This window comes from Cydia amplana, chromosome 7, assembly GCF_948474715.1.
Source record: "Cydia amplana chromosome 7, ilCydAmpl1.1, whole genome shotgun sequence".
NCBI classification, from domain to species: Eukaryota; Metazoa; Arthropoda; class Insecta; order Lepidoptera; family Tortricidae; genus Cydia; species Cydia amplana.
Window position 1 is genome coordinate 6,745,463 of NC_086075.1, and position 27,328 is coordinate 6,772,790.

Here is a 27,328-nt window from a genome sequence, read left to right on the forward strand (position 1 = left end):
ATATTATAAACAAAAATTCTAATAAAATCTATTAATCTTACTGCATTATGGCGAAATTCGTCTTTAAGTTTTAACATTAGCAAATTATTTTTCATAATAATTAGAATACCTTTGTTCAATTTTGTCCCTTTCTAACAAACATATATCGTTTATAATAAAGATTACTTACAGCAATTTTGTTCATCTTCACCGAATGGACATTGTGGTTTCCCATCGCATACGTATTTTGAAGGAAGACAAATTGTACTATGGTGACACAGAAAATGATCCTTATCACAACCATCTGAAATGATAATGTATAGGAAGCTGTTTTAGGTCTGATTTCTTTAAGCCATATAGCAGGGGTCACCAAATGGCGGACCGCGGTCCGCATCCGGACCGCCGACCTATTTTTTTGCTTATTTAATAAACTCAAGGAGAAACGGACCGCGATGGTTATTTTATTTGAAGAACCGGACCTCTGAATAAACTATCGGTAACCCCTGCCATATAGTTTAGTTATCTGACAATAATTGGTAATAATAAAAAGACATTAAAACTAACTATGAATTAAAGATTTAATAAAAACTAAACTAAAATTAAAATAAACCTACTTAAAATGTTTAGTAAGTCAATTCAATTTATTTAACTTACAGCAATCTATTTCGTCTGCACAGTCTAAACAGTCATATACTCCATCACATATTAATTTATCGTCGAATGCTCGTAAATAATCAACACATGCGCATTCTAGTTCATCAGTACCATCTTCGCAGTCGGCTTTATGATCACATCGTTGACGGTATGGAATATGCTGTGAAATACTATCAATACATTTTAGCATTTAAACTATTAATTTCAATATAATATATTCAAAAAACTATGTTTATAATAACTTACCTACGACATTTATATTCTTTTGGAGTAATAAACTTTTTCTTTATTTTCATCGCATGAAATTCAGACGAAAGAATGTCTTCTATTTTTTCTACGATGGCATCAGGAAGTTCTCTTCCAGGCGATTCAGTATTACTAGTAGAAAAGATTGGAAAACTTATATTTTGTGGACTTGATACTGAATTATTTATTTTTTGTTCGTCGTTTGGTATGTTTAGATTAGACTTAATGAGAGTGGTATTTTCTACCGTATTCGGAGTCGTGTCAGATGTTGAAATGTCCAGTAATTTAGATTCAACTCCTTTTTGTTCACCATTGATTGGAGTAGCATTTGACTCAGTAGGAGTATTTATGTCTACCGTTTTATCTGTAGTAGGTACTTCAGGTATCTCATTGTTTTCTATCCGCGAAACCAATGTTGTTTCTTCAGCTTCAATGGGAAAAGTTGAAATACTAGTAGAAGAGTCCATTTCAGTAGGTGTATTTGTAAAAGGCAAATCTTCTGGTATGTCAGACTCTCTAAATTTGCTATTTTTCTCAAACATTAAATCGTCGTTATTTATTGACCTCCTTAAAGATTCTTGAGAAGCGGACGTAGTATCACCACGACTTACTTCACCGTTTGTATTGAGAGAAGTGCTAGTAGGATCTTCCGTCATATTTTCATGAGAATCATCTTCGTTACTATCTGATTCTGAACTTTTAGGTATTTCTACAGTCGACGCAAAAGGCAGATCATTACTAAAATCATTGCCTTCTTGTGCCGTGGTATTTGATTGTCTTTGTATTTTTACATTGTTACTATCCTTAGATTCATTATTGCTTACTGTGTCGTCGTTTATTTCCTTTGACTTATCTGCAGATCTCATAGAAGCACAATCAGCTTCGTCTTCTCCTCCTAAGCAGTCAATGATCTTATCACATACTCGTTTGTTTGGAAGACATTTAAATATTCCAGTAATGCATTTGAAGCCCGGACATTCTGTTTTAGGTTGAATTTTAGGAAGTGTTTTCGAAACTGAAACATAATTTAATATAATGAATGCATGCATACACAATACGAACCGGTCTACCACTTTTTTAAATTAAAATATGTTGGAATGTTATACTTACAAATATGAAATCTAATCCATTCTACAAAAAGACTGACCCGAGTATAAACCCCGGGCTCATCTTTACGAGCGCAGCCGTCTCCGTGACTTACGATCCCGGCAATGTACCATTGTTGCGAATTCTGAGGGTTTCTGCACAGAAGTGGTCCCCCGCTATCGCCCTGGATTACACGACAATCAGTTTAAGCTTTGTAGGTATAGTGTAGGTAGGTCATAAATTTAATGTGAACTAGCTGAATGCCGTATGATTTGATCATCGTACCCGTTTAATTAAAAAGTTTGAAGTATAACTAGTAAACTAATATTTTTTAGTTTTTTTAGTCAAGAGAGTTTAATTAATTTAATCGTGCGTGCGAGAAGTCCCGTTTTTGAACTAAAGCGCAGGAATACGGTTGGTGAAATATAATTTGCACCGATTTGACATACAAGTTGCTCCTCAAGGTCGAGTCTAAAGATAAAGCGCTACTACCATTAAATATTCTATTAGAAATCAATCTTATCGACTAGCGGTATTGTGATGCTCTTAGCCTGAAAACGTCATGTATCAGGTACCATGATTTAAATTAAGACAAATGGAATGAAAAAAACCAAGGCCAAGTGCGAGTCGGACTCGCGCACGGAGGGTTCCGCACCATCAACAAAAAATAGAGCAAAAAAACCGTGTTTGTTGTATGGGAGCCCCCCTTAAATATTTATTTTATTTTATTTTTAGTATTTGTTGTTATAGCGGCTTCAGAGATATATCATTTCTGAAATTTAAACTGTCTAGCTGTCGCGGTTCATGGGATACAGCCTGGTGACAGACGGACGGACAGCGAAGTCTTAGTAATAGGGTCCCGTTTTTTACCCTTTGGGTACGGAACCCTAAAAATATGCCAAACTAACCTGACAAGCATCCTTGCCCCCTTCGCTAAGCCCCGCACATATTTCTTTCCCAGCTCTATCCTCGCGATGTTTGCATTTCTCCCATACCGGCACTTCCACTTCCCTCATATGATCAGCTGTAACATTTATATACATATAAATCTGTCGAGCACAATTTCCGGCAAACTATAGTTAGAACGACTATGGAATTGGACAAATTCATGCACGCGTTTTGAGTGAATATATTTTTAATACCTAATGGAAAGATGAACATTGCATGACTGGGTTGTTATTTATGTATACATGCATTTAAAACAAAAACAAAAAAATGCCGCTCTTTATGTTTGATCTGAGTAAAAAATATATAGAGTTCCTATAATTTTATTATTATTAGCTATATTAGGTAGGTACCTATTAGTAGTATGTAGTATGGTACTAAAAATATAAAATTACTAAATTACTATCATTAAATTTTTCATTGCATTGCATCTATTGTTTTTGCAACTTGTATTTACAATTTGTCCTCGTTTTTTTTACAAGGGATATTATTGATAAATTAGTAAATGTGGGCTTTATGAGTCCCGTTCCCCCTGGCTGATGATTATCTACGTTTTAAAAACCTGATTCTAATGAGAACTCCTTTATAGTACATAACAGCATACGAGTTTACTCACGATCAGGCCCATGTTCAACCGTTGCTCCCCATCCCACCGCCGTGCAAAGCGTCCTCGGCGGCGGTCCCCACAGCCACTCCGGTCCTGCAGTTTCCGGTCCCGGCAGGCAAATCGGACGAACCCATCGGCTAAACAGCATAGCCGGTTCGACTTTCAGCAACGACAAATCGTTCTTCATATCAACACGGTCGTATTTGTGGTTTACGATGATATGGCTGACGCGATGGTTCTGCTCCTGGGGTGAGAATGAGAAGCGGCGAAGCATGCCGACTTCCACTTCGTAGTAGTGTTCCCAAAATCTGAAATCATAAGTAGGTATTGATTATGTGAAATTTCTTTAATTTTGGAGATTGAGAGAAATTGAAAATCTAGCTTTATAAAATAACGGTAGATTTTTTTCTAATGCTAAAGTATTATAATAATAAAGTATTATAATACTTTATGGGATCATGGAACATAAAGAAAGCATAAAAAATAAAATAATATCTTCGAGACTACTATAAATCGCTGGGCATGTGATCTACATGTGAGCTACTTAAATCTCTCAATGCTTCTCCTTTGACATAATCGATTGTATAATGAGACCCCTCTATTTTACTTCAAAGGAATAACGGAAATAGTATTACCTATATTATGTATTTACTGACTTAACTTGGACACTCAATCGACGTAACTATTTTCCCAAACTATCAATAATAAAACAAGTGTCGGGCAAGTTGTGCAAACTAGTTCGGACTTACTTGTGGACACAATGGGCTGCTGACATGACCCAACTTTGTGTTATAACGACTCCACCGCAGTGGAACATGCCATCTCTGTACATTGCTACCATCCAAGGCCAAGCAGTAGGCTGGCTAGCCTTCCCACCAACTACTCTACTCTGTGTCCTTTTGTATCTATTACCCTCCTTGCTCATATTGCTTGCTTGTACGAATTCATATAAGGAATTGAAATGCTTAAAACTTGACTTTGGACTGTTTTCATCATGCCTTTTTACACGATTATTGTAGAAAGTAGAATGGTATGGACAACTTCGTACTGACGACAATCTTTTATTTCGACCGAATAGTCTATTTTCTGTAGACAAATCCTGAAAATAAATCATAGCATAAGGTGCAAAATATTTTGGCTTGCTTGAAAAAGCATCACGCACATCACCTTCCGTCACTTTTTAACATTAGTAACATTTTAATGTATCTCGTTAGGATGGAACGAAAATATTTATTAAAATTATCTTAAATTTCTAGATATAATATTGAGATATATATTAGCAGTTGTGAGTACAAGTTAATTTCTGGCTCTGCAGAATTAAAGTCTAATTTTCTACAGGCAATCATGTTTTTTCCGTGCTCCTTCCTTATCTTTAGATCTTTCACTAAAATATGTTTAAATTTACCTCTCTTAGTAATTGAGACGATGTCAACACCCTCGTGCCGCATAAAAGGTCTGGGCAAGTCACATATACCGCCGAGGAATTCATGCATGTACCACTAATATGCATCAGACCACCCTGACCTATGTTCAAATAGTTTGCCCTAGATAACGGATCCACTTGAACTATTTGTATAAATGGAGGCCTAAAACAACAACAATAATTAATGTTATACTCATGAGAAAAGCAAGTTCGGTCAATTAATTTGAGCAAATATTTGGAAGGGTTAGCAAATAGTTTTTGTGTTTACCTTATTATTAGTCCAGTTTCCCGACGGCAGGCATCATGAGCTAAACCGTACGGGTTTCTGCACACTGCGTACCAATCTCCTTTATAGTTCCTCATTAGAAATCCTTCGGTGTTTGAAACTGCAAATAACTAAAACAGTTTTCGGTCATAAACAAACCAAATGTGAATACAAACTTTGCCTGATAGTTCCTTCTATTAAAAGTTTTAATCGAACATCACGTAGGTACATTTATTTCGACTATTTCAAATTTATTCTGTCCACGCTTAAAACATTGGTTTGGGCTCATTTTTTATTGAAATGAGCGTATGCATTACAATGAAATTCAGAAAGTTGTAAAAGGAAATTTGCCTTCATGATCCGGAGTAACATGAGTTCGCTTTTTAACTTTCCTATCAAATACGTTTTTATTTTTAATTTATGCAGTCGTTCTTTAAGTCGTTAAGTATTCGGGGCAAAGTTGGCCAAATACGTCTTAAAGTGTTTCCGTTTTTATTAAAGTAACAATACTCACGGGTTTCTCATGGAGACTGGGAGCTAACAAATTACATTCAAGTTCATCTTTGTGATTAGGACAGTTTCGTACGTTGTTGCATCTTTGCTCTTTGGTAAAACAAGTGGCAACACTTTCTACATTGTTGTCGCCACAGCTAAATGAATCTTCGCTGCACCCTACCAAAAAAAAAAGTATTCAGCAAGTAATTCAAAACATTATTATGATGTATATTCAATGCTTTATTACCGTCACATCCCATTTCATCTTCCCCAAAAGGACAGTCAAAATATCCATCACACAGTCTAGAAACGTCTACTCTAGATTTGCAACTGCATTGCATCTCATCGCTAGCGTCATTGCAGTTTACTTTTCCGTCACACCATTGCTTTTCAGGCACGCAAATATCACCATTAGCACATGCCATGGAGCCAGCAGGACAATTGTTTTCACGTGTTGAAGATATTGATGGATTTTCCATATTGGGTCTAAAATAAAACAAAACAAAAAATTAGTTTGGGATAAATATAACAGTAATTATATCCAGTAAAACTGTTTACGTGAATATCAACTCTAGCCCATAGGCCTAACTGAAGTGACAAAAACGACAATGCTTTTTACAATCAGCAGGCCTAGTGATATTGACAGCTTTTTTTTATAATACAGGTCATTCAAAAACTTCTTTCCTTTTTTTCCCTAGTTGAAATGACATACCAATTAAGTTCTTAAACGGAAAATGAATAACCATTATTTTTGTTACATCCTGTATTCTCGCTGCCGGTATGAGTCGTCTCGTTGTCGTGTTTTTTGCTTCTATAAGAATAATACCTTACCGAGGTGTCAAAAAATTCCTCCATATATCTAAATCTTGTGGATGCCAACTATCTCGTTTTGTTTCTGTTTTCAAATCCTGAGTTTCTGAATATGGTGACTGAATAACACTGTAATAAGAAGGTATATTTTCAAATGACATAATACCTACTTATAATAAATTTAATACTTGTTAAGGTTGTTACATTACTATCGTAGTTAAATATTGTTTTTAGTAGGTACCTGGGTCTTAGCGGTTCATGCGCATTGTAAAGTGGAGAATGTTGGGGTGAAATCTCGTAGCCTCCTGTCAAATGATTTAAATGGTTAAATATTTCGATAAGATATAAAACAAATTCGACTAAATCATAAAATTTACATACCTAAATGTTGGGGATGATTTTTCAGCAGATTTGTAAACAACGATATTGGTGCCGGCGCAAAGTTTTGGTGGTGTTGGGAATAAGGAATAGAAGTCGGAGCAGGAAGAACTTGACCATGTGATACATCTCCAAAAGCTTTCCTTTCCGTAGCAATACTGGCAGTTGATCTCGGCTTATAGTGTTTTATTGTTGTAGGACGTGTTTCACGCTTCGTAACCTCCTTAATATCATCAGAGGCATGTAAATTATCCGAGTCAAACGATTCTTTCTCTTTTTCGTTTAAAGATTTTAACTTTAAAACAAGATCCTTGCAGATTTCATCTTCATTTTCTTTATTACATATAGTATCCTGTTTTGTAATGATATCTCTAGCTTTCTTAAAAGTGACATCGTCAAATTCTTTTAGATTAGGACTGGATTCTTTGTTAGCACTTCTTCTCTTTCGTTTTGTACTGGGGTACTTTGTTTTATTTTTTAAACTAATGTAAATCTCAACATCGTTTTGTTCTACAGTGATGTTCGTAGTTTTTTGGTTAGATACGATGACAATATCAGTGTTGCGGTTATTTTCTATAAACAGTCAAATATACAAAATTAAATTGACGCATATTATATGTATGTATATTGACTTATTAACTTAATGTTATTTTCCTTTTTTTATTACCTGTAATTTGAAATACCCGGACGATTATAATGTAGGCGCCTACCGCAAATAAAACTAATAATATCAAGCAAACTAGTTTTATTATGAATGAGCAGACATATTTCTGCAATGAGTTGGCGTCTCGACCTGCAAACAATTTGGAGAAATAATAATACGCAGGTAAGTTTTCCTCTTCATGAATCTAATATTTTTTCAGAACACGAGTTATATGAAAATATACGGCTGTTTGCAGAACCTCTCTATCCCAGTCTTTTTTAGAGGCAAAACAAAACATACCGTATCAAGGTCCGACACTTCCCCCTAGGGCATTTAGGGAGCATAATCCATACTAATATTATAAAAGGAAGTCTGTCTGTTACTTCTTCACGCATAAACCGCTGAACCGATTTAGATGATATTTGGTATAGAGATTGTTTGAGTCCCGAGAAAGGACAGAAATAAATAAATAAATAAATATTATAGGACATTCTTACACAGACTTACTAAGTCCCACAGTAAGCTCAAGAAGGCTTGTGTTGTGGGTACTCAGACAACGATATATATAATAATATGCAAACACATAAATACATAGAAAACACCCAAGACTCAGGAACAAATATCTGTGCTCATCACACAAATAAATGCCCTTACTGGGATTCGAACCCAGGACCGCGGCTTCACAGGCAGGGTCACTACCCACTAGGCCAGACCAGTCGTCAAACATAGGATAGTTTTTATCCCCGAAATCATCCCTTAAAGGGTTGGAATTGTATATCGGGACATAACATCAACTGCATTACAAACTTTTTCGATAGGAACTGTCCCGGCCGTGCGGTGTCGCACCGGCGCTGGTACACGATTTAGGTAAAATTTGGTATAGAGATAGTTTGAGTCCCGGGAAAGGACAAAGGGTAGTTTTAATTTAAGAAATCAACCTTTAAGGGGGTGAAAATTGGGGTCGAAGTTTGTATGGGGATCAACAAAACGCAGATTGGATAAAATAATAGCTACCTAAATTACTGATTCCACGCAGACGAAGTCGCGGGCAAAAGTTATTACATAGTTATAATGGTATAAACACCAGAACAGTTTCATAAAAATTATTCTTACTTACGGATTGCAATTGACTCCGCTAATTCCATCGGCGGCAGTCCTAACTGTTCGAAAGCCCTTTCCGACTTTAGAGTATCGTTTGACATCTGTAAATAAGAAAAAATGTACATCCACGCTTATGGTGATTATTGATTAACCTTAGCATACTGATTGCTGTAATTCCCTCCCTTTTGGTACGTATTCAGTAGGAATGGTTCTGCTTTTCTCTGCCTATTCCTGCCTTACTGCCTCACAAATTTAATATCATCGCGCCACCTAGTGCTATGCTGTCTTCTCTGAAGAACCAATAGTTATGACAGCATCGGGTCTGAGACATGCTACTTCCACTAAAGCATGTGTTCTATGTACATATATGTACATTATTAACCCTGGTTCTATGAGGAAAAACTTCGTTACGGATTCGATTTTAACTGGAAACTTTGAGCATACTAGCTCTCTTCATTGCTCCAAGTGGTCACCTATTTTACATTATACTAAACTCTAATACACATTTTTCTACTCGTCGACTGCAATGCTTGAATTAAGACTTCGTATACCAAAGTCAAATCGCATACTTTTTTCACTATGGGACCCCAACTCAACTATAATATTTATTTCGATACAGTTTACTCAACTATAATATTCATTTCGATACAGTTTAGTCAACTATAATATTCATTGACCTACATATATGATTCTTCTACTAGTTTTAAGTATTTTTTTTTGTTGACTTGTAGAAAAAGTATTGTATACAATAGTGATATAATCAAGCTTTTCAATCTCGTACCTTTACTTAGACAACTCAGCAAGCTTCGTTGCCTAAACACGGTACTCGACTGAAAAGCTCTCCATTATATCACGATTGTATAAAATACTATTTTATGTTCTTAGCATTTAGTATAAATAAAATTCCGAATCGAATTAGCTTTTAGTTATTGATACAATATTATGTTATGACCTGTGAGTAAGTATAATAAACTTCTATTTTGACGGCGAAGGTAAAGGCACATTACGTTTTATATACCTTAAGTGTACCTATTGCGAAATTGCAAATTGCTTTTATACTGGTACGATTAGGTATACCTAAATTATATTTAGATGTGGTATTAAAAGAATAGAGGCATATTCTTTTAATGCTTTAATTTAGGTATACAGTTTTTACAACTTATTTACTGAAACTTGTTTTCCTTAGCTAATCTTAGGCTTAATGTAATACTGATGTGGTTTGTATTTTTTACTTTTCATAAATCAATTTCTTGTACTAGCTTGAAAGTGTTGATAGTTCACTCCGGCAGAATGTATGAAATTTGGAAAGCGAGTAGCATTTACATGTACAGTCACGCTCCGTGATTGTTACGCCATTTAGGGTTCTAGCTAAATTGGACATTCTATAGCGTAAGTATGGAACCAATTTAGCTAGGCCCTTAAATGGCGTAACAATCCCATATGGTGACTGTACATAGACACAAAAAAATAACTTGCTAACAAGTCGCCCTGTCATTTTTCTATTGTTGAAAATTCATTGTGTTTTTTTAAGTTAAAACTATTGCTACTTTTGATTGTTTAAACCCCCAGTACAGTTTTTTTATAACACATGTGGCCATTTCCGGGCGAATAGCCTACTTCGAGTTATTAGTGATTCTTAAAACTACTTATCATAATTATACAGGTGATATTTGAGTCGTGATCAGTAATATGTTTTTCTAACTCCATAAACAACAAGCAATTGAATGCCCCTACTCTTACTAAAATCAGACAAGATTTTTTTTTATTTTTTGTGTATTTTTTGTCATTTATTTTACTTTTACAAGTGGCAATGCGGTATTTAAACAGCTTTGTAAGATATTTCAAATGAAAAATTAAGTAAATTTTATTTCTAACTGGGACAAATGACAAAATTGATACAAATACAAAATACAACATATTTATTTCGTTACCAGGCATATGAAACATAGAATTAACGTATCGCCGGTCAGTTTCCTAATTCGTCAATTTTGCTGATTCAACAGTTTAATGATTAGACTGTTTCTTAATTCGCCAATTTCCTTTTTTGCCAGTTTCACTAAATTGTCAGAGCCCCTATTAAGCCAGTTTCTTGAGTCGCAAACTTCCTTATTCCTCAATTATCTTAAGTTGTCAGTTTTGCTATTTCGTCATGTTTATGATTTGCTACTTTTTTGGGGTTCCGTAGTAAACTAGGAACCCAGCTGTTTTTAAGGCGATCTTAAGGCGATACAAGACATATTTTTGTACTCGGCTAAAAGTCACGAAATGTAAGTTTAATATTTTTAAATCACATTGCCGTATTCTTTAAAAAAAAAAACATAGTCATGTCTTATTGACTGTACCTACAGGAGAATAGCAGATGACATAACTTTGTATGGTGTCGGATAATAGTTTTAAAATAACATTTAATAAGGTGACTAGAAACATCAATGAAGCATCAATAGGTTCATCTTTTGATTCTGCATCAAGCCTTGGTCTCTTGCTACTTGCCACACGACCCTGAAATCACCTTGTATATTTGATACACCGAAACCTGACCGAAACACGACTATAAGACCCTGGCAACTAGTGAAACTGGCGAATATAGAAACCGATTATCTAGGGGAAATTACCATTTGACCAAACTGACGAATAATTAAATTAGCACATAAGGAAACTAGCAAATTTACGAAACTGAAGCCTAGCAAAACTGGCGAAAGAGTAAACTGAAGGTTTAGGAAAATGACCCACTAGCGAAATTGTCAACCTAGTGAAAATGACCAGAAGGTAAACTGTTGAATCAGCAAAATTGACGAATTAGGAAACTGACCGGCGATACGCTTATTCGAAACATATAGGATAAAACAAATCAGTTTCACTTAAAATATTACAATTTGGTTAGCAGTAGCCCTTACACTAGGTCAAGCCTTTGTCGTGAGGACTCTAGGAAACGATGTCTGATGATCTGATGTCAATGGCAGTTCCGATTCAAAGAGGCGATTCAATTTACTAATTTAAATATCTAATAAGCCGTTATAATATCCTAAATCCACTTATAAAAGTAAAATAAACGACAAAAAATAAAAAATAAATATTGTCTGATTTTAGTAAGAGTATAGGGGCATTAAAATGCTCGTTGTTTATGGAGTTAGAAAAACATATTATTGATCACGACTCAAATGTCACCCTGTATAGACATCAAAACTATCGTCATCGTCATTTACAGGAACCCAGTGGCAAATCTACTGGATTCAGGTAAGTGCAAAATTCAACCCACTGACGCCAAATCAACAAATCTCTACCTTGCATACATTTTATTTATACCAAGAGCAATATACTTAAGCATCGCAAAGTCATACTTTGCCCTCCATGTTTATACAAATGAACGAATTTCTCCGAATTTTGGATCGGTGCGTTATAGCTTTCGGGGTTGGCCCGCCACTCCGGTATTTTTTGTTAGGTAATAACGCCACCCTGAGGGGATTATTAGCCCAATTTACAATAGGCTTCTATTAGAAACCAAAACGTCAATAGATATTGGAAAGGACTTACCGTTCTATTTTGTCACTTGTAAAACAATAAAATACTATGCGCACTTCACAAATTCTGTATTCATTTCATTTTCATGACACTCATTTATCCTGAACTGAACCAACCAGTAAACCTACGAAGTCATCCTTCTGAGACACCTATAGTGTGACTGAGGCAATCGGACATTTTAGCTGATTGTTTAATTTTCGAGTGGCACTTAAAATGCTTGCTCAGCATCGAAACAAGTCACCTAAACATTTTATCGTGCCATTGTTATAAGAAAACAATTAAAACTATATATTGCGTTTTGTTAAATGCTTTTTATTTGATTAGGTTTTTTATGATGTAAAATGGCTAATTATAAAACAGTTAATAAATACAAATACGGTGGGAATAAAAAGGAACAAACAAACAAAAACCTACCTAACGATTTTTAAACGGATTGTATTTATGCATTTTTTTTTTCATCTTCGTAAAAACGAATATATAAAAACTTAAATTCAATTTCATGATTTTGATCCCATCTCGATCAACTCTGAATTTTTGCCAAGAATCAAAATCGAGAAAACCCACATTAAGCAGTTAGTGTCTATCATATATACCTGCTCGTGAGCTGCTTTTATTGAAAGGAGTGGTCGCATACATTTAGGTATTATCTATCAATTAACATTTCCTCCTCTGTGCAATGCAATATTAGATGCTATGCATATCTAGCATAGCATCTAATATTGCATTTGGTGTAGCGTAGTGCATGAATGCGTCAGATCCATTAGTTAATGGGTTATTATTTCCAGCTTCATAGACCCGTTGACATATTTCGAATCTATTCCTGACAGTGACACTAGGGTTGGCAATCTGTACACATATAGTACGATATAATAAAACTTGTTCTTGGGATTACCTAGTTGTCAAGTTCCCGTGAAAAAAATGGTAAAAATATACGTCTATTATTGGAATTATCTTATGTAACAAATGAAAATAAAGTTAAAAGCCTTTTTTTGTCACTGAAAAAGGGACGACGTGGGACAAAGGTCGAAGCCTTCAAAACCCGCTGATATATCACAACGTCAATATTATGACCCAAGATATTTTAAACACAAAAGTCAAAGGTAATATATTCTGGTGCGAAAGTGATTTGCATCACAAAGGCAGGTTTCGGTCGGTTGGTCAGTGAACGCTAAATTGTTTTACGGGAAATGACACATGACTTGCGCTTCACATTAGGTGATCATATGAATTAAAGTCAAATCTGACAGTCGATGATACTATTATTTGACAAAATTATTTTAAACGGGATGTGAGTTTATCTCCGTTTCAAATAATTTTAATAGATTATCACTTAAAATATCTACACAGCTCAAACTTCTTTTTTGGAATATTCATAAAGTTATTGTTTGATTTTATTAGTAACCGTAAAACGGGGTGAGTAGGTTTCGCGGGGAGAGGTATATTTAATGCTAATTTGTTAATGAATGATAAATTGAATAAATATTCTTAATGCTAATTTATTAATGAATGATGAATTGAATTAAACATTCTTAATGCTAATTTATTAATGATACTATGGAAGTGTATTTAGAAACAAATTAATAATAATAAATCAATGGTACCTATCAAAAATCATACCCAGATAAGTAATTAATGTAATAACATAAGTATAAAATAATAAATATTAGCTTTTAATCTTATGCCTTGAACATAAGTACCAAAATGCATTTATTTTAAATTATGTACCTACACATGTGCCTGCACTGCACCTCCTAGTTATAGTTTAGTTTTAAGAAACATTTGCTGTGCCCTAACAGGGTTCATGTGTGAACTTACCCTGATGTAATATCTGTCCTGTACTCGTACCACATGATTATTATGCAATAAATTATGAATTATGAATTATGAATTATGAATTATGAGGTGGGTTATGAATGGGGAGAGAAGGTTTGAGAGGGGGGTGTGAAGGGATTTTAAGGCTACTGCTACAAAAATAATGTATTCCAATTTAAAATGGAGCTATAGTAATACGCATAATAAAAAAAAATCGATCCAACAATCTTCCAAAATCACCTTTGTATGAAAACCCCCCTCACCCCAAAAACGAGGCACAGGGTGAGGTGGGTTTTCCTCTTTATCGTCAAAGTTATGAAATGGAATTACTCAAAATAAAATAAAAACTAAAATACAAACGTCCGGAACACTTATTATATACACCATTCAGTTTTCATATGTAAAAATAAAATGTTATCGAGGTTCGAATTTCAGTTTTGACCCTACTCACCCCATTTTACGGTACCTAAGTGTCCTAAGTAGTATGTACGTAGCTGGTAAAAGGTAAAATTACCTAGATGTTTAGATACCTATTCAAGGCTACGTAGCCATTTTATTAGTACAAAATATTTGAGAGAAGCATGCAACTTTAATTTTTCTAACCTGATAAAGATAATATCAAACACTTTTAGTTATGGCAATTGCATTTCACCTATAAAAACCAACACACACGTTAACCTAGTTGGCATAATGAAAGCAGCCGTTTGTAAATAACAGGGGTGAGTACTAATATGTAAAAAATACTACAATTACGTATCGGACGTTCGTCATGGATATGCGCCAACTCACATACAAGTACGAGTGGTCATCCATTAACATGATTTGGTCGTTGGTCGCGTAGAAAATCGCTTTCCATCGTTCATATAACTTAAGGGGGCCAAGTGACATTTTCCATTCCATGCGTGACCTTGGCAGCATACAGTTGAATTTACCAGTTAGTAATTCTATCTGTTCTTTGCGCCTGTTAAAACACAAAATTAGATCAGGGAGTTTCTATTGTTTTGGTAAGTTCCATTCGAGCCAAATGTAAATTAGCTCGAGCCAATAGTGTCTGCCTTAATGGCGTAAAGTTAGCGTTAGTTTTATGTTAATACTCAGTGAAATTGTGAAATTCAAAAAGGATTCGTATCAATCGTACGAGGACAATTCGTTTGTTTAAACTTATTAGCTATATTTAAATTCTTTCAACAGATTTTTTTCTATAAAACATCCTGTAATTATCTCTCAATGTTTTTTAATGTATAATTGCAGGCACACCATCGACTTTATTCATCTTATTCGGCGGAAATCTAGTCATGGCATTACGGATGTACAAGATAATTATTTTATAGCATCTGGTAGATAAAGGAAACAGTATGAGTGCAGCAGTATTGGTTTTGGCTGTGGCGTTGATGTGGGCAGTAAATGCGGAGAAGTCGGTAGACCCTGATGCACACATGAGCCACTTCATCGCAGATATCTGGCTGGAAGGAGCCGATGTCGTCCGAATCCTGTGGAGAGACTGCTCAAAGAAAGTAAGCCAACTTTTTAAAACTTTTCATATTACTACGTTAGTTGGACGATTATTATGTAGGTCGGTATACAGCGCTCCTGGTGAATAGAATAGAATATAATAGAATAGAATAGAAAGCGTTTAGCTGGCTGACGACGGTCCAGAGAGATCTGAAGGAGACCGAGATGGACGCAGCAACAGCGCACGATAGAGAAAAATGGAAAAGACAGACAAGGAGAGCTGACCCCAGATGATGGGAAAAAAGCTTAGGAGAAGAAGAAGAAGAAGAAAGCGTTTATTCGTGGCAAAATTAAAGAAGAAAACAACGCGTAGAGTATGTGCGGAAAGAGAAGAGTCGTGGAATGTATGGAGCCCAATACATTCCACGACTCTTCTCTTTCCGAACAGACTCTAACACAACTTACTCCGCATACAAGACTCTGCATGGTGCTAGCCGGGCTTAGCTCTGTTTTTATATCTTAGACTAAATTGACGGATAGATTTTCTAAACTACTAACCAATAATCATGTTTTTGTTCAACTTTGTACTTACCTATCTAGAATATCAAAACAAGGTCTAAATTATTTTATGAAAATTTCGCTTATCGGTGTTAACATTTATGAAAACTCAAATTCAATTATCTTTTTTTATGAATGTATTTTACATGCTTTAATCCCAACTTTTACAGTTAGATTCATATGAGCCTTGGTCGGTCGGTTCTAATAATAAACCGTCCTGTTCATTTTCCCTTTCATTTTAATAGTTCGAAGTTAAACTTTAAGTGTCCATTCCGTCCGTATCCTAGCTTTGATTAATATATTAATCTCCGCCGGGTACCTCAGTAATCGGCTTACTGTATAACAGATGCTTGCTAATATCGCAGGCAATTAGAAACAGATAAAAATCCGATGAGAGGCGTAAACTAAATTTTCGAGGCAATGAATAACTAATGTTGTGTAAAGGCTGAATACACAGATCATTTGGGTATGACACGTTTGTGTTTATTAGCATTTATGTACATACAAAAACAATATTTGCGAAATGAGTTGAATGCTAAATGTTAGAACACACACAGAACTCCTATCACTTGGTACAAAATAATATATGCTGATGATATAAATGGGCGTTTTTTGTTGTCCCCTACACTTTTTTTTTTAATTTGGGATTTTTTATGTTATTTCTACTCAGAATCACGAGCTCTGTCTATCATAATAGGAGAAAAAAAGTGTCCCAAAATGTTCATACATTTTTCGATCTTTCCATTCCGCGACCGCCATACATGGCCATACAAAGTATATGAAAAATGGTGACGTAATGGAAATAAAAACCTCAGGACACTTTTTTTCTCCTATTAGGATAGAAAGAGCTCGTGATTCTGAGTAGAAATAACATAAAAAATCCCAAATTTGAAAAAAAGTGTAGGGGACAACAAAAGAAAACGCCCAAATATGAGTTGATTTATTTTTTATCGTTTCTAGCTAGTCGACGTGAAAGATGTAATCGATCACAAGGAATACTTTCCGAAGTTCGTGCGTTGTATGAAGCGAAAAACCTTGAGGGCGTTGGACCGATCGCTCAGCACAGACATAGTGCCCATTGCTGAAGGGGTCAATTTAGTGCGGTTTGAGATGGTGGACCGGACTGGAAATGTGATGCCGGACAACTATACCAGGTGGGTGACAGTAATGTAACGGCAATTAATTGTTTGGTCGTTCAGCTAGTTGTGGCCACTTAACCAAAGTTCAACAGTACTATACCAGGTGGGTGATATGCAATGTAACGGCAATTAATTGTTTGGTCGTTCAGCTAGTTGTGGCCACTTACCCAAAGTTCAACTATACTAGGTGGGTGATAGTAATGTAACGGCAATTAATTTTTTGGTCGTTCAGATAGTTATGGCCACTAACCAGTTCCACATGATGTGTTGAAGTCCTGATTAAAATGACTTACTCAGAAATCCCTTTTCTTTAAAGCTTTCAATATTGTAGAGTAAACTTTTGGAGTCAGTCAATAAATTGAAGAGTATTCTAACGAACTAAAACTATACGGATGCTGTTTTTTACATAGTCCGAACTTGTGACAATTGTTAAGCCACGTAAATTCAAACTATTTCGATTACAAGATAATATTATATAATAAAATCGTTATTTTTTTTGTATGGACGCCAATATGTTGGTTTAGTGTGTAAGTCTCAATTAAACACTGCTGTTGCTAAACTGCACAGTAATGGAATGTTAGGTTAGTACGATTCTCCCCCACCTTTGTGGATAGGCCTCTCGTCTCATCTATGGCACAATTACAAAAAAATATAGTTTCCCTAATTTCCGAAGTGCTTAAATTATAAGTTAATTAGTTTAGTGTTTAAAGTTCGAGCCTAAACGCTCCAAGCGAGAAAGGATTTTTTTTTAAATAAACCTAAGAATGAGTAAAACTAACTTAACAAATAAAATATTATCCCCCCACTCTGATTGTCCCCCGGATCAAATGTGCCAAAAATACTGGCGGCATTACCCCGCTGAATGGCCAGTGATATCTGTTGAACAAGGAAAGAACCAGAGCGAGGGTCAGAGGGGATCATTATTATAATAAGTCCAAGAAAATTTAGAACTCGCTGTATGACGAATAAAATTATTAATCGTAGTTAACACTATGTAAATAGACTATGAATATTTAAATAACAATCATTATTAACAATTTAAAGCACTAACAAAGCGCGATTGAACTTCTAATACTTCAAAGTTAAATTGATACGGCGTCTATACGTAATTAGAATAGTCGTCCGTTTCTAAAAATAGATCCTTTTGAGATATTAGATGGATAACGAACGAATTTGTGAATAAACTTCCGAAATTCTGACAAATTGTTATTAGAGTGTCACGAAGTAGGAACCTACTTAAGTATACTCTTATCTTTGAGGGGATTAACGCTAAATAGTTATTATATTGAACGGTTACATGTACAAAGTTACATAATGCCATGAAAAACAAAAACACGCGGATACTATAGGTGAACCAGGATCTATTGAGGGTGCGCCATGTTGCGGAATTTCACTGGAACTAATTTTTTCATACTACACTGAATTGTCACCCTATACATGAGAATAACAGCGCCCTCTTGACAATTATCATATATTACTGGTCAGGCTATAGCTAGGATGTATACGGGTGCTTCCTGTAACAGGAGCAATAAATTAAACTAAAGGCTGTACTCCTCAAACTGACCAACATTTGTTCAGCAACTTTTAAAAATTACGTATCCTTTAGACTTCCTCTTTTTCAGACAAAATAAATATTTCCTTCAATGTACGCTGACACCAGTGTGTTTGACGTTGCTTGTCACGCTTTAAACATAAATAAATTTGCAATACATTGCGTCTTAGAATAAACTTTAAAGTGTAATAAAAATCAAAACATGAGTTATTTTCAAAAGTTGCTGAACAAATGTTGGTCAGTTTGAGGAGTACAGCCTACAGTTTTATTTATTGTTTCTGTTACAGGAAACACCCTGTATATTTATTTGCAAGGGCAGACTCTAACCTCTAAGAACAAATTAAATTACTTTCTATGAAAATACTTGAATTTGTGTTTTTTTACAAGTACGTCACGCTATTCTTTCCTGTTATTATTTACTGTTATTTCGTTAACAGACTCTAACCTAATATAAGAACATGGTTTCAACGAATTTGATTATGATTATCTCATCTGTATGCTACTCGTTTCTAGTGAAACTCGAACTAATATTCACAACAAATAGGAGTAAATAAAGATCTGACTCATATTGGACTTCTGGTAGGTGCTAGAATAAGCTTCGATTGTTAACACACCTGGTGCTTTATCGAACTTCATCGCGGATTTGTAGAATAGGTATTCCATATATAGATCTGAAGCTTGAACGTAATTGGTTCCTATAGGTACGTCGTTCCTACACGGATAACAATACATTCCAATAACTTGGAATTGGGTTCTATGTCCCCTCTGATCTTGATAGATAACATTATTGACGTTACCTATAACAATGTTGGCAGTACGAGTATTATAGTGTCTCTTGGCTCTGATTTATGTTTATCAAGAGTCAAAACAATCTGTAATTTATAATGACCTGTAGGACTAAGGAGGTCGGTTTTTTATTATATGTCATCATGACTGTCACGTTCTAGAGTCTGTGCGGAAAGAGAAGAGTCGTGACTCACAGACTAACAAGTATGTAAGTGCGAAAGTGACGCATGACATGACAAGTGATAAAAATGCGACCATGATACCGCCGGCGTAAATTTTATTATTATTGTTCAATTCAATAGCCTATGACAATAAATATTCCCTCATCATCATCATCATTAAGTTAAGAGTTATTCTCTTGTCGGTGGAGTATCTTCCAGCATTCCCTATCTTGCGCCAGCTCTTTGACTTTCTGATACGACACGACCCCCACTTTTTCTTTCACTTTCACAAATATTCCCTACATATGCATATTTATGTATAAAAACATGTTGCAAGGGTGACTGGCCGATATGTAATTCGTCAACGTCATGCAAAGTAAGTATCGAATAAAATTGCGCAACTGACCGCTCCAGTTTCATATTGCGAAATGATCAGCCCATCATTAATGACCGATTGTCAACCTGTCGCTTTACCATCACTTAACAAGCGAGTATTCGCCTCATATCAAACAAACTGCTAACAGCCTTCATAGAACTTGGCAATCTTTTGTTAAATTTTGTCCTTTTTTGGGTTCCGTATCTCAAAAGGAAAAAACGGAACCCTTATAGGATCACTCGTGCGTCTGTCTGTCTGTCTGTCTGTCCGACCATTCCCCCTCGTCCCCTTTATCTCCGAAACTACTACTAGGTCTAAGATTTAAAAAAAAATACACAAAATAGTTTTTTAACTTATAGAGATGACAGGAAAACCTATTAGAAATGTGCAGTCAAGCGTAAGTTAAGTACGGGACCCTTGGAACGCGAGTCCGAATCGCACTTGGCTGGTTTTTCACAGATAATTTTCAAAATGGTGGGTGAGTAAAAACAAGTGTCAAGGGCTTGTTGTATTTGACAAGCGTTTATGGATAACGGCCATACACAATGATGACCTCGTTACTTAACGAAGTTTATGTTGTAGGCTGTAGGTGAATTTCCATTATGATTTTCATTTTTAGCTGGCAAGAAGTGTTAAAGGGACGCCATTCATTAGGTAGGTAACTCAGTTAGAACATGTCTATTTATTTTAGGTATACAAGTCTATGACTGCAATATTTTGTAAATTACACCAATTATTCATTAAACTGATGATATTTCTATGATACTCATGAATGCCTAAACTCTTTCATAGAGTCGGTGCGGAAAGAGAAGAGTCGTGGAATATTGGGATACATACCACGACATTTCTCTTTCCGAACGGACCTTAGCTGTTCGTTATTTCAGCTCATATACCTACTTGTATGTATTTTAGTTTGAACGAGACAAACGCTCGCCTTTGGTAAATATGCAATATGAATTACAAACACCTACACAATGATGCAGACAAATCGCAACGCACAACTTTATTTTGGTATTGTTTGTATTTTTAACTAGGTAATCTGATTTTAATAATATTCTTGCAAACAAATTAACGTAGTTATGTTCCATGAATTACACAAATGAAAAATTAAGCAAGGCTTATTAAGTAAATAATATTTTATTAATTATAATTAGCTATTTCAAGTTTATGATTTATCTTGTACCTATAATAAATTGGCTTCATTTCAGTAGTTAGCTATATTGTTCGAGCAGTATAAATACCCTAATTAAATAATAAAGTATCTGTCTCTGGAGTCTGATTTATATTAATTGCTGTAATATGATTAAATCCAAATATTTCATATCATTTAATATCACAATTTAAATATGAGCACTCAGTGGACGGCCGTGTGTGCCCGGGATCGCGAGTATTGTTATTGAATTATTATATTTAGTTAGTTTTAACAAAAAAAAAGTAATCGCTGAGTACGATCAAAAATAACATCACACATTTTTAGAAACAATTTTCTTGTTTATAGCTATTGTGCAAAATAGTTAAATAAATTAATTGTACATTTTAGACTATGCCTACGAGAATGTTCGTATTTTTTTCCTACCGAGCGAGTCTTTTTTTATGGCTCGGATCAATAAACATCCTAGAAAAAGGCCTAAAGATTAGTGTTCATCTTTTTTTAAGCAAACGTATTAGGAATTTTCAAAAACTGCTCGGTTAACCCACGGCCTTAATATGACCGTGCTCTCTAAAACCCCTATCTTAACATATTATCCGTAGAAGCAAGCTTATAAATAATTAATGCGGATAATAACTTTAACACGCTGGCATCGCAAACTTTACATGTTCAACGTTGTTAAGCGAAAACTTAATTTCGATAAGGAAAATATAATATTCATGAAGAGGTTTTACGCCATATACTTGGAGACCGTGAAAAAATATAGGTACAATGCTCAGTAATATTAAGGTATTGTTATATACATAAGTTTTCCATGTTCAGAGAGGTCAGCTAGCCTTTATCGGAGTTGCTACTATATCGTTGCTGTGCATCATTACTGCCGACTGCATTGCTGCAGTACTACCCCGAATATTACCTTAAATTGGTAACTAGAGGGCGTAGCCAAGATGACAATCGTTGAAAGAAAAAATCGAAAAATCAGGAAAAAATCGAGAAATCGTTGAAACGCCAATTAAACTTATATCGACCGGGATATGAACGTGATTACCTTTTGTATTGTTTTCGAGGTCCCGATATTTCGACGCAGTTACATGCATCTTGTTCACAGGTCTGAAGATAGCGGGTGGGTGTCAAAGTTGTGTAGACCGCGCTCGGTCTACCCTTACTCGTGCGCGTCGACTGTGTTCGCCTTCAACGTAACCACCGAACGCGGTAATCACAGTTCATATCCGGTCGTTATAAGTTTAATTGGCGAATCATTCAAAACTGTTAACGCCAATTAAAACTTAAATCCCTAATGTATGGAAATATCCCGATACATTTTTACTTTTTGTTTGGTGTTTGTCGATGTCCGATTGTTATCTTAGCTAGGCTCTCTGACGTCGCATTTACAGGTTGGCAAAAAAGAGTAGAAATAAATAAATAAACCAGCCAAGTGCGAGTCGGACTCGCGCACGGAGGGTTCCGCACCATCAACAAAAAATAGAGCAAAACAAGCAAATAAACCGTCACCCATCCAAGTACTGACCCCGCCCGACGTTGCGTAACTTCGGTCAAAAATCACGTTTGTTGTATGGGAGCCCCACTTAAATCTTTATTTTATTCTGTTTTTAGTATTTCTTGTTATAGCGGCAACAGAAATACATCATCTGTGAAAATTTCAACTGTCTAGCTATCACGGTTCGTGAGATACAGCCTGGTGACAGACTGACGGACGGACGGACAGCGGAGTCTTAGTAATAGGGTCCCGTTTTTAGAAAAACCCTTTGGGTACGGAACCCTAAAAAGTGGCAACATTGTAGTGTCTCCCCTTTCAAATCAACACTACAGCGTTGTCACTTTTTAATTTCTACTCTTTTTTGACAAGCTGTACCTTGTATGTGCATGTTCAGCTCGTGGTCGGAGAAGGAGCTTGAGGAAGGGGAATGGCGTACCCTCGCGATGCAGCGGATGGCGAAGGTACTTCGAACGCATGTCATCAAGTTCGACTTCGAAGATGCGAAGACGCCAGAAAAAGGTATTTACCTGCGTACAAACGGATTATAAAAGCAAAGAGTATAGATTTTATAGAGAGTTACTGTCAGTTAGCCAGAGTAAATTCACCGCCCTCTTTTGACAGAAGATTTCTCGGCCAGATGGCGTTAATTTCAATATTTACAAATAAACACATATCAGTGAAAGAATAAGGATCAAAGTCAAATGGCGTTCTAACAGTTTTAATCTTCTGTCAAAAGAGGGCGGTGAATTTACTCTGGCTACATTATTTACCATGACAATAACTCTCTATAAAATCTATAATCATTGATAAAAGGCAGAAATTAAATAAAGAGAGTTTTTTTAGGCTTTTTTAAGCAGGTATTGTTACTTCATTCATACAATTTAACTCTAACATAATATTAAATAAATAAAAAAATATGATACCTACATTTAAATACTTACTCGTTTATTAAAGGCCATGCATGAATATGCTTTATACTCGTAGCAGCGCTTTAGTAGCTCGTAGCAGTAACTTTGAACATTATTTAAACGTACAATAATTTATAAATGTGATATACTTAGTGCAGTAAATAGTCTAAGTACTTTGTATGTATATTATTTGTTGCACACAGTAAAACAAACGGGCGCAACACATTAAATAGTAAATTAAATACAACAAAGGCGACCTTATACCAAAAGTTAAAGTTAAAGTTATTTTGAAATAAAATTAATATCGTTCATATTAAGTACCTAAATATTTTAAACAATAAACACAATTTAATATAATACACGTGTATCATGACTTCTACCTTTTACCTACCAGGTATTTCTATTATGAAAACAACGGAGCATCCATACTGTGGAATGGAATTCATTGTGTAATTAAATATTATCTTGATATACCTATATATATTAAACCGTTCAAAGCAACCAAAAATATTATCAATAAATAAATATATCACGATATTTTTCTAAATGAAAATTACTAGTGTGTTTCATGTACCTACCCATGTACCTAACTGATGGGATGTAGTGGGCGACGTTAATTGGCAAATATTTAAATTATTTAAAAAATAATCGAGTACTTGTGAACAATACAAATCATACCATAAAATTAAAAAAAAAAAAAAACAACGGGTTGCACTCCGGGAGTGCCGGCAGAAGTGAAAACTCAATGACTAGTGCAAAATGTCTCTATAATTGAGGTTAACGCCATCTAGCGTTATTTCGTCGTATTACTTGAAACCCCTAAGCACATCACTGTTAGTACTCGAGTTATATTAGTACCAGTTAGAGGGAAACTTACTAGATGGCATTTAAATCAATAAAGAAAAACTCAATGACATTGTAACAGTTTTTCGATCAGGTCACGTGTCCGTCTTACGGTCACGTGATCTGTCGCGAGTTTAACATTTTTTCCCCACCTCAAAAAGTGTACAGCGCCGCTAAAGAAGTTTTCACTTCAAAAACGGAGTTGGATGATTACTTTAGGCTTGCTAGTTTCTAACAAAAGATAATAATTAAGTTCGACTCTGAGTGGTACGAGTATGTACTACTCCAATAAGGTTCTCGGAGCTAATTAATACGCCAAATAAAGATAACTACATATTTAAATAAGTGTGACTAACTTTTATGTGACAGAAACCATTCTGAGGGTTCACGTTTTTTTTTTTTTGACCACAATCTCACCTGATGGTAAGTGCCGATGCAGTCTAGGATGGAACATGCTTACCTAAAAGATGTCTATTCACTCTCGATTTAAAAAGATCAGACTTCATGTTGATATGAAATAGGTGTCATTTGGGTAAGTTAGAACATTCATTAATTTAGAAACATTTAAGTTATAAAAATACGATAAAAACATTTTTCTTTCATTGTTTCTTGTTTAATAGGTTATTTGACACATGTTGCATTTTATAAGTAAATATAGTTAAATAGATAGAAAATGAGCAATTTATCACAATACATTGGAAATTTAAAAAATATGTGTTTAATAAAAAAATACAAGGCTTTAAAGTAAAAAAAAAATTTAACTTCCAAATAAGAAAAAAATAATGATACCATTCGATTCCTTACATTTTATTAAAAAATATTGTATAGTAACCATATACATAAACGCAATATTTCAAGGACAAAATCGCAATTTCCTTGTTTTCCATACATTGAAACGGCTTGTAACGTTACATGGTGACGTCACGATGTATTGCCATTTTCTATGAAGCGTTTCGTCAGTAAAGTGCTGGTGCCAGACTTTGACCATCATTTGTGACTTTTGTATTGCTTTAAGACAATGGGTCCCATACAGACATTTGATCCTCAAAACAAACCTGATCGACTGATACCATTCATAAAAAAATGTCAAATACCCTATTAAGTAGGTAAGCCCAACCAAAAGAGACTTGAAGCAACTGTCATAGGGACCATCATTCGACGCGAGAGGTGGGCATTAAGTTTCACCCACCCTATTATTGAGTCAGCTATTGTGTCCCCATTTTTCATAAATCATGATTTTTATGCGCGAAACATAAAATTGTGCTGTATTGTCTTGTAAAAGAATTGAAGAATATTTTTTTGAATTTTTCACAGTTGAGTTCCGCGGACGCCGCCGCCATCAGATGATGGTGATGATGATGTTTGGCATCGTGTCTATCGGAATGGTGTTGATACCTATGGGTTTTCAGTTCCTCGCCGTTCTCGGCGGGAAAGCTCTCCTACTAGCCAAAATGGCTCTAATATTGGCCTCTATACAAGGATTGAAAAAGGTAAATATTTATTCACTAGTATTTATTTAGATGTGATATTTTTCAAAAAATATATACTACGAAGTAACAACACTTGTCTTTGTATGCCAGAACTGTTTTATTATATTTTATACATCTCGGTTATATTGTTGACTAAATTAAATAATACCAAACTAATGAAAAAGTAATCTACTAACGATGAAAAATAGTTTAGTAACAATCACTAATATTCACTAACATTACATGATAACACAATTCCTTTTTAGGTAGACTATAATGATGGGTTTCATGACAGGGGAAAGGAATGATACCTGGTTCCATAATAAATTTCATATCTTAAGGCTTCGTTTATGTATGTGGGGCGCGTTGGGTGACGCGAATATCAAACTAGGTACCTGTGAAGCATGAATGTTCCTACGTATCATATTTTTTATAAATACCTACATATTTTGAACTTTTAGGGTCTTTCAGATTCCAAAAACAGTCGTGTGTGTGTTTTTTGAAACCTGCGGGCTCAGCACGGTTCCATTTTTATCGACTATCACTATGCCCGTCACTTTCGCACTTACATACTTGTTAGAACGTGACAGGCATGGTGATAAACGATAAAAATGCTACCGTGCTACTAGGGCTGCAGTAGTGTGACTGCACTGTACACTTTATATTGCGGCATGTTCAAAATTTGGTCACTCAAGGCGCCGCCTGCCCATAATCGAAACCTAACTCTCTCAGAATGTAACTTATTAAAAAACAAACATAACAATATTTAACAAAAACACACAGTTAGGCTTTCCTGCACTTTTATCAGTCATGTTTGATAACGTGTTAATAGATGTTCTGTTCCAGATCGGTACAAGTCCGCTGAACTACGGATTCTACCATTCTTACCCCCCTTACGATCATTACGAGAAGCGAAGCGGAGACAACTGGCCTCCCCCCTCCGTGATGGCCGGCACGCCCCCGCCGCTCTCGCGCTCGTGGTCCAATCTCGACACCGACAACATCAAGACTGACAGAATACATTTAGCCACCGTCTATACTGAAGCTAATGATATTAAAGGGGAAACGCCAAAGTTTATTCAAAGAGAATCAGAGTCGAGAGTGTATCCAGTGTACCCTAGACCAGATTCGACACCTTCCTTCACTGTTATAGATTCGCCGACGCCATTGATAGCTGATTTAACGACGACCCCAGGGGAGGTCCAGGCAGATTATGCCTTGGAACTCCCCTACAATGGATTTCGCTTTCAAAGTCCCACTCCTGTCGTTTCATCTTAACATGTTAACTGGATACTTTCGTGCACTTTACGAGATAGTTTATAGCATATTCTCGTATGTGGCGCAAATTCTGTTTCCAAGCAGACAAATTTTATTTAAATTCCTTTCGCCTATAAGAGGTCCGTTATTGGGAGTTCCTTTGCGTGGTTTATTTGATAGAATTTAAACCATTATTTTAAATACAATCTAGTTGTT

The 27,328-nt window shown here is 35.4% G+C and overlaps 2 protein-coding genes across 4 annotated transcripts in view; one reads left to right on the forward strand and one right to left on the reverse strand.

Moving 5' to 3' along the window:
- The window catches only part of LOC134649432 (serine protease nudel), a 246,051-nt gene that overhangs the window by 7,451 nt on the left and 211,272 nt on the right, over positions 1 to 27,328 (reverse strand). The window contains exons 2-18 of one of the 3 annotated variants that reach the window (XM_063504179.1): positions 12,164 to 12,182; positions 8,649 to 8,733; positions 7,556 to 7,681; positions 6,892 to 7,461; positions 6,752 to 6,815; positions 6,532 to 6,639; positions 5,948 to 6,186; positions 5,720 to 5,877; positions 5,209 to 5,336; positions 4,923 to 5,103; positions 4,267 to 4,616; positions 3,527 to 3,825; positions 2,874 to 2,989; positions 1,990 to 2,149; positions 880 to 1,894; positions 634 to 803; positions 170 to 283 (exon numbers count right to left, since the gene is read on the reverse strand). In XM_063504179.1, coding sequence (XP_063360249.1) covers positions 170 to 283; positions 634 to 803; positions 880 to 1,894; positions 1,990 to 2,149; positions 2,874 to 2,989; positions 3,527 to 3,825; positions 4,267 to 4,616; positions 4,923 to 5,103; positions 5,209 to 5,336; positions 5,720 to 5,877; positions 5,948 to 6,186; positions 6,532 to 6,639; positions 6,752 to 6,815; positions 6,892 to 7,461; positions 7,556 to 7,681; positions 8,649 to 8,733 — 3,883 coding nt within the window. In that variant the 5' untranslated portion in view covers positions 12,164 to 12,182. Of the gene's footprint in view, positions 1 to 169; positions 284 to 633; positions 804 to 879; positions 1,895 to 1,989; positions 2,150 to 2,873; positions 2,990 to 3,526; positions 3,826 to 4,266; positions 4,617 to 4,922; positions 5,104 to 5,208; positions 5,337 to 5,719; positions 5,878 to 5,947; positions 6,187 to 6,531; positions 6,640 to 6,751; positions 6,816 to 6,891; positions 7,462 to 7,555; positions 7,682 to 8,648; positions 8,734 to 12,163; positions 12,324 to 27,328 lie in introns of those variants that run through there. The other 2 variants (XM_063504177.1, XM_063504180.1) reach the window with 2 other exon arrangements.
- LOC134649438 (uncharacterized) lies at positions 15,247 to 27,284 on the forward strand. Its single transcript, XM_063504189.1, has 5 exons — positions 15,247 to 15,477; positions 16,934 to 17,127; positions 23,030 to 23,154; positions 25,701 to 25,876; positions 26,702 to 27,284. The coding sequence occupies exons 1-5, from the start codon at positions 15,319 to 15,321 to the stop codon at positions 27,131 to 27,133; spliced, it is 1,086 nt and encodes a 361-aa protein (XP_063360259.1). The 5' UTR covers positions 15,247 to 15,318; the 3' UTR covers positions 27,134 to 27,284.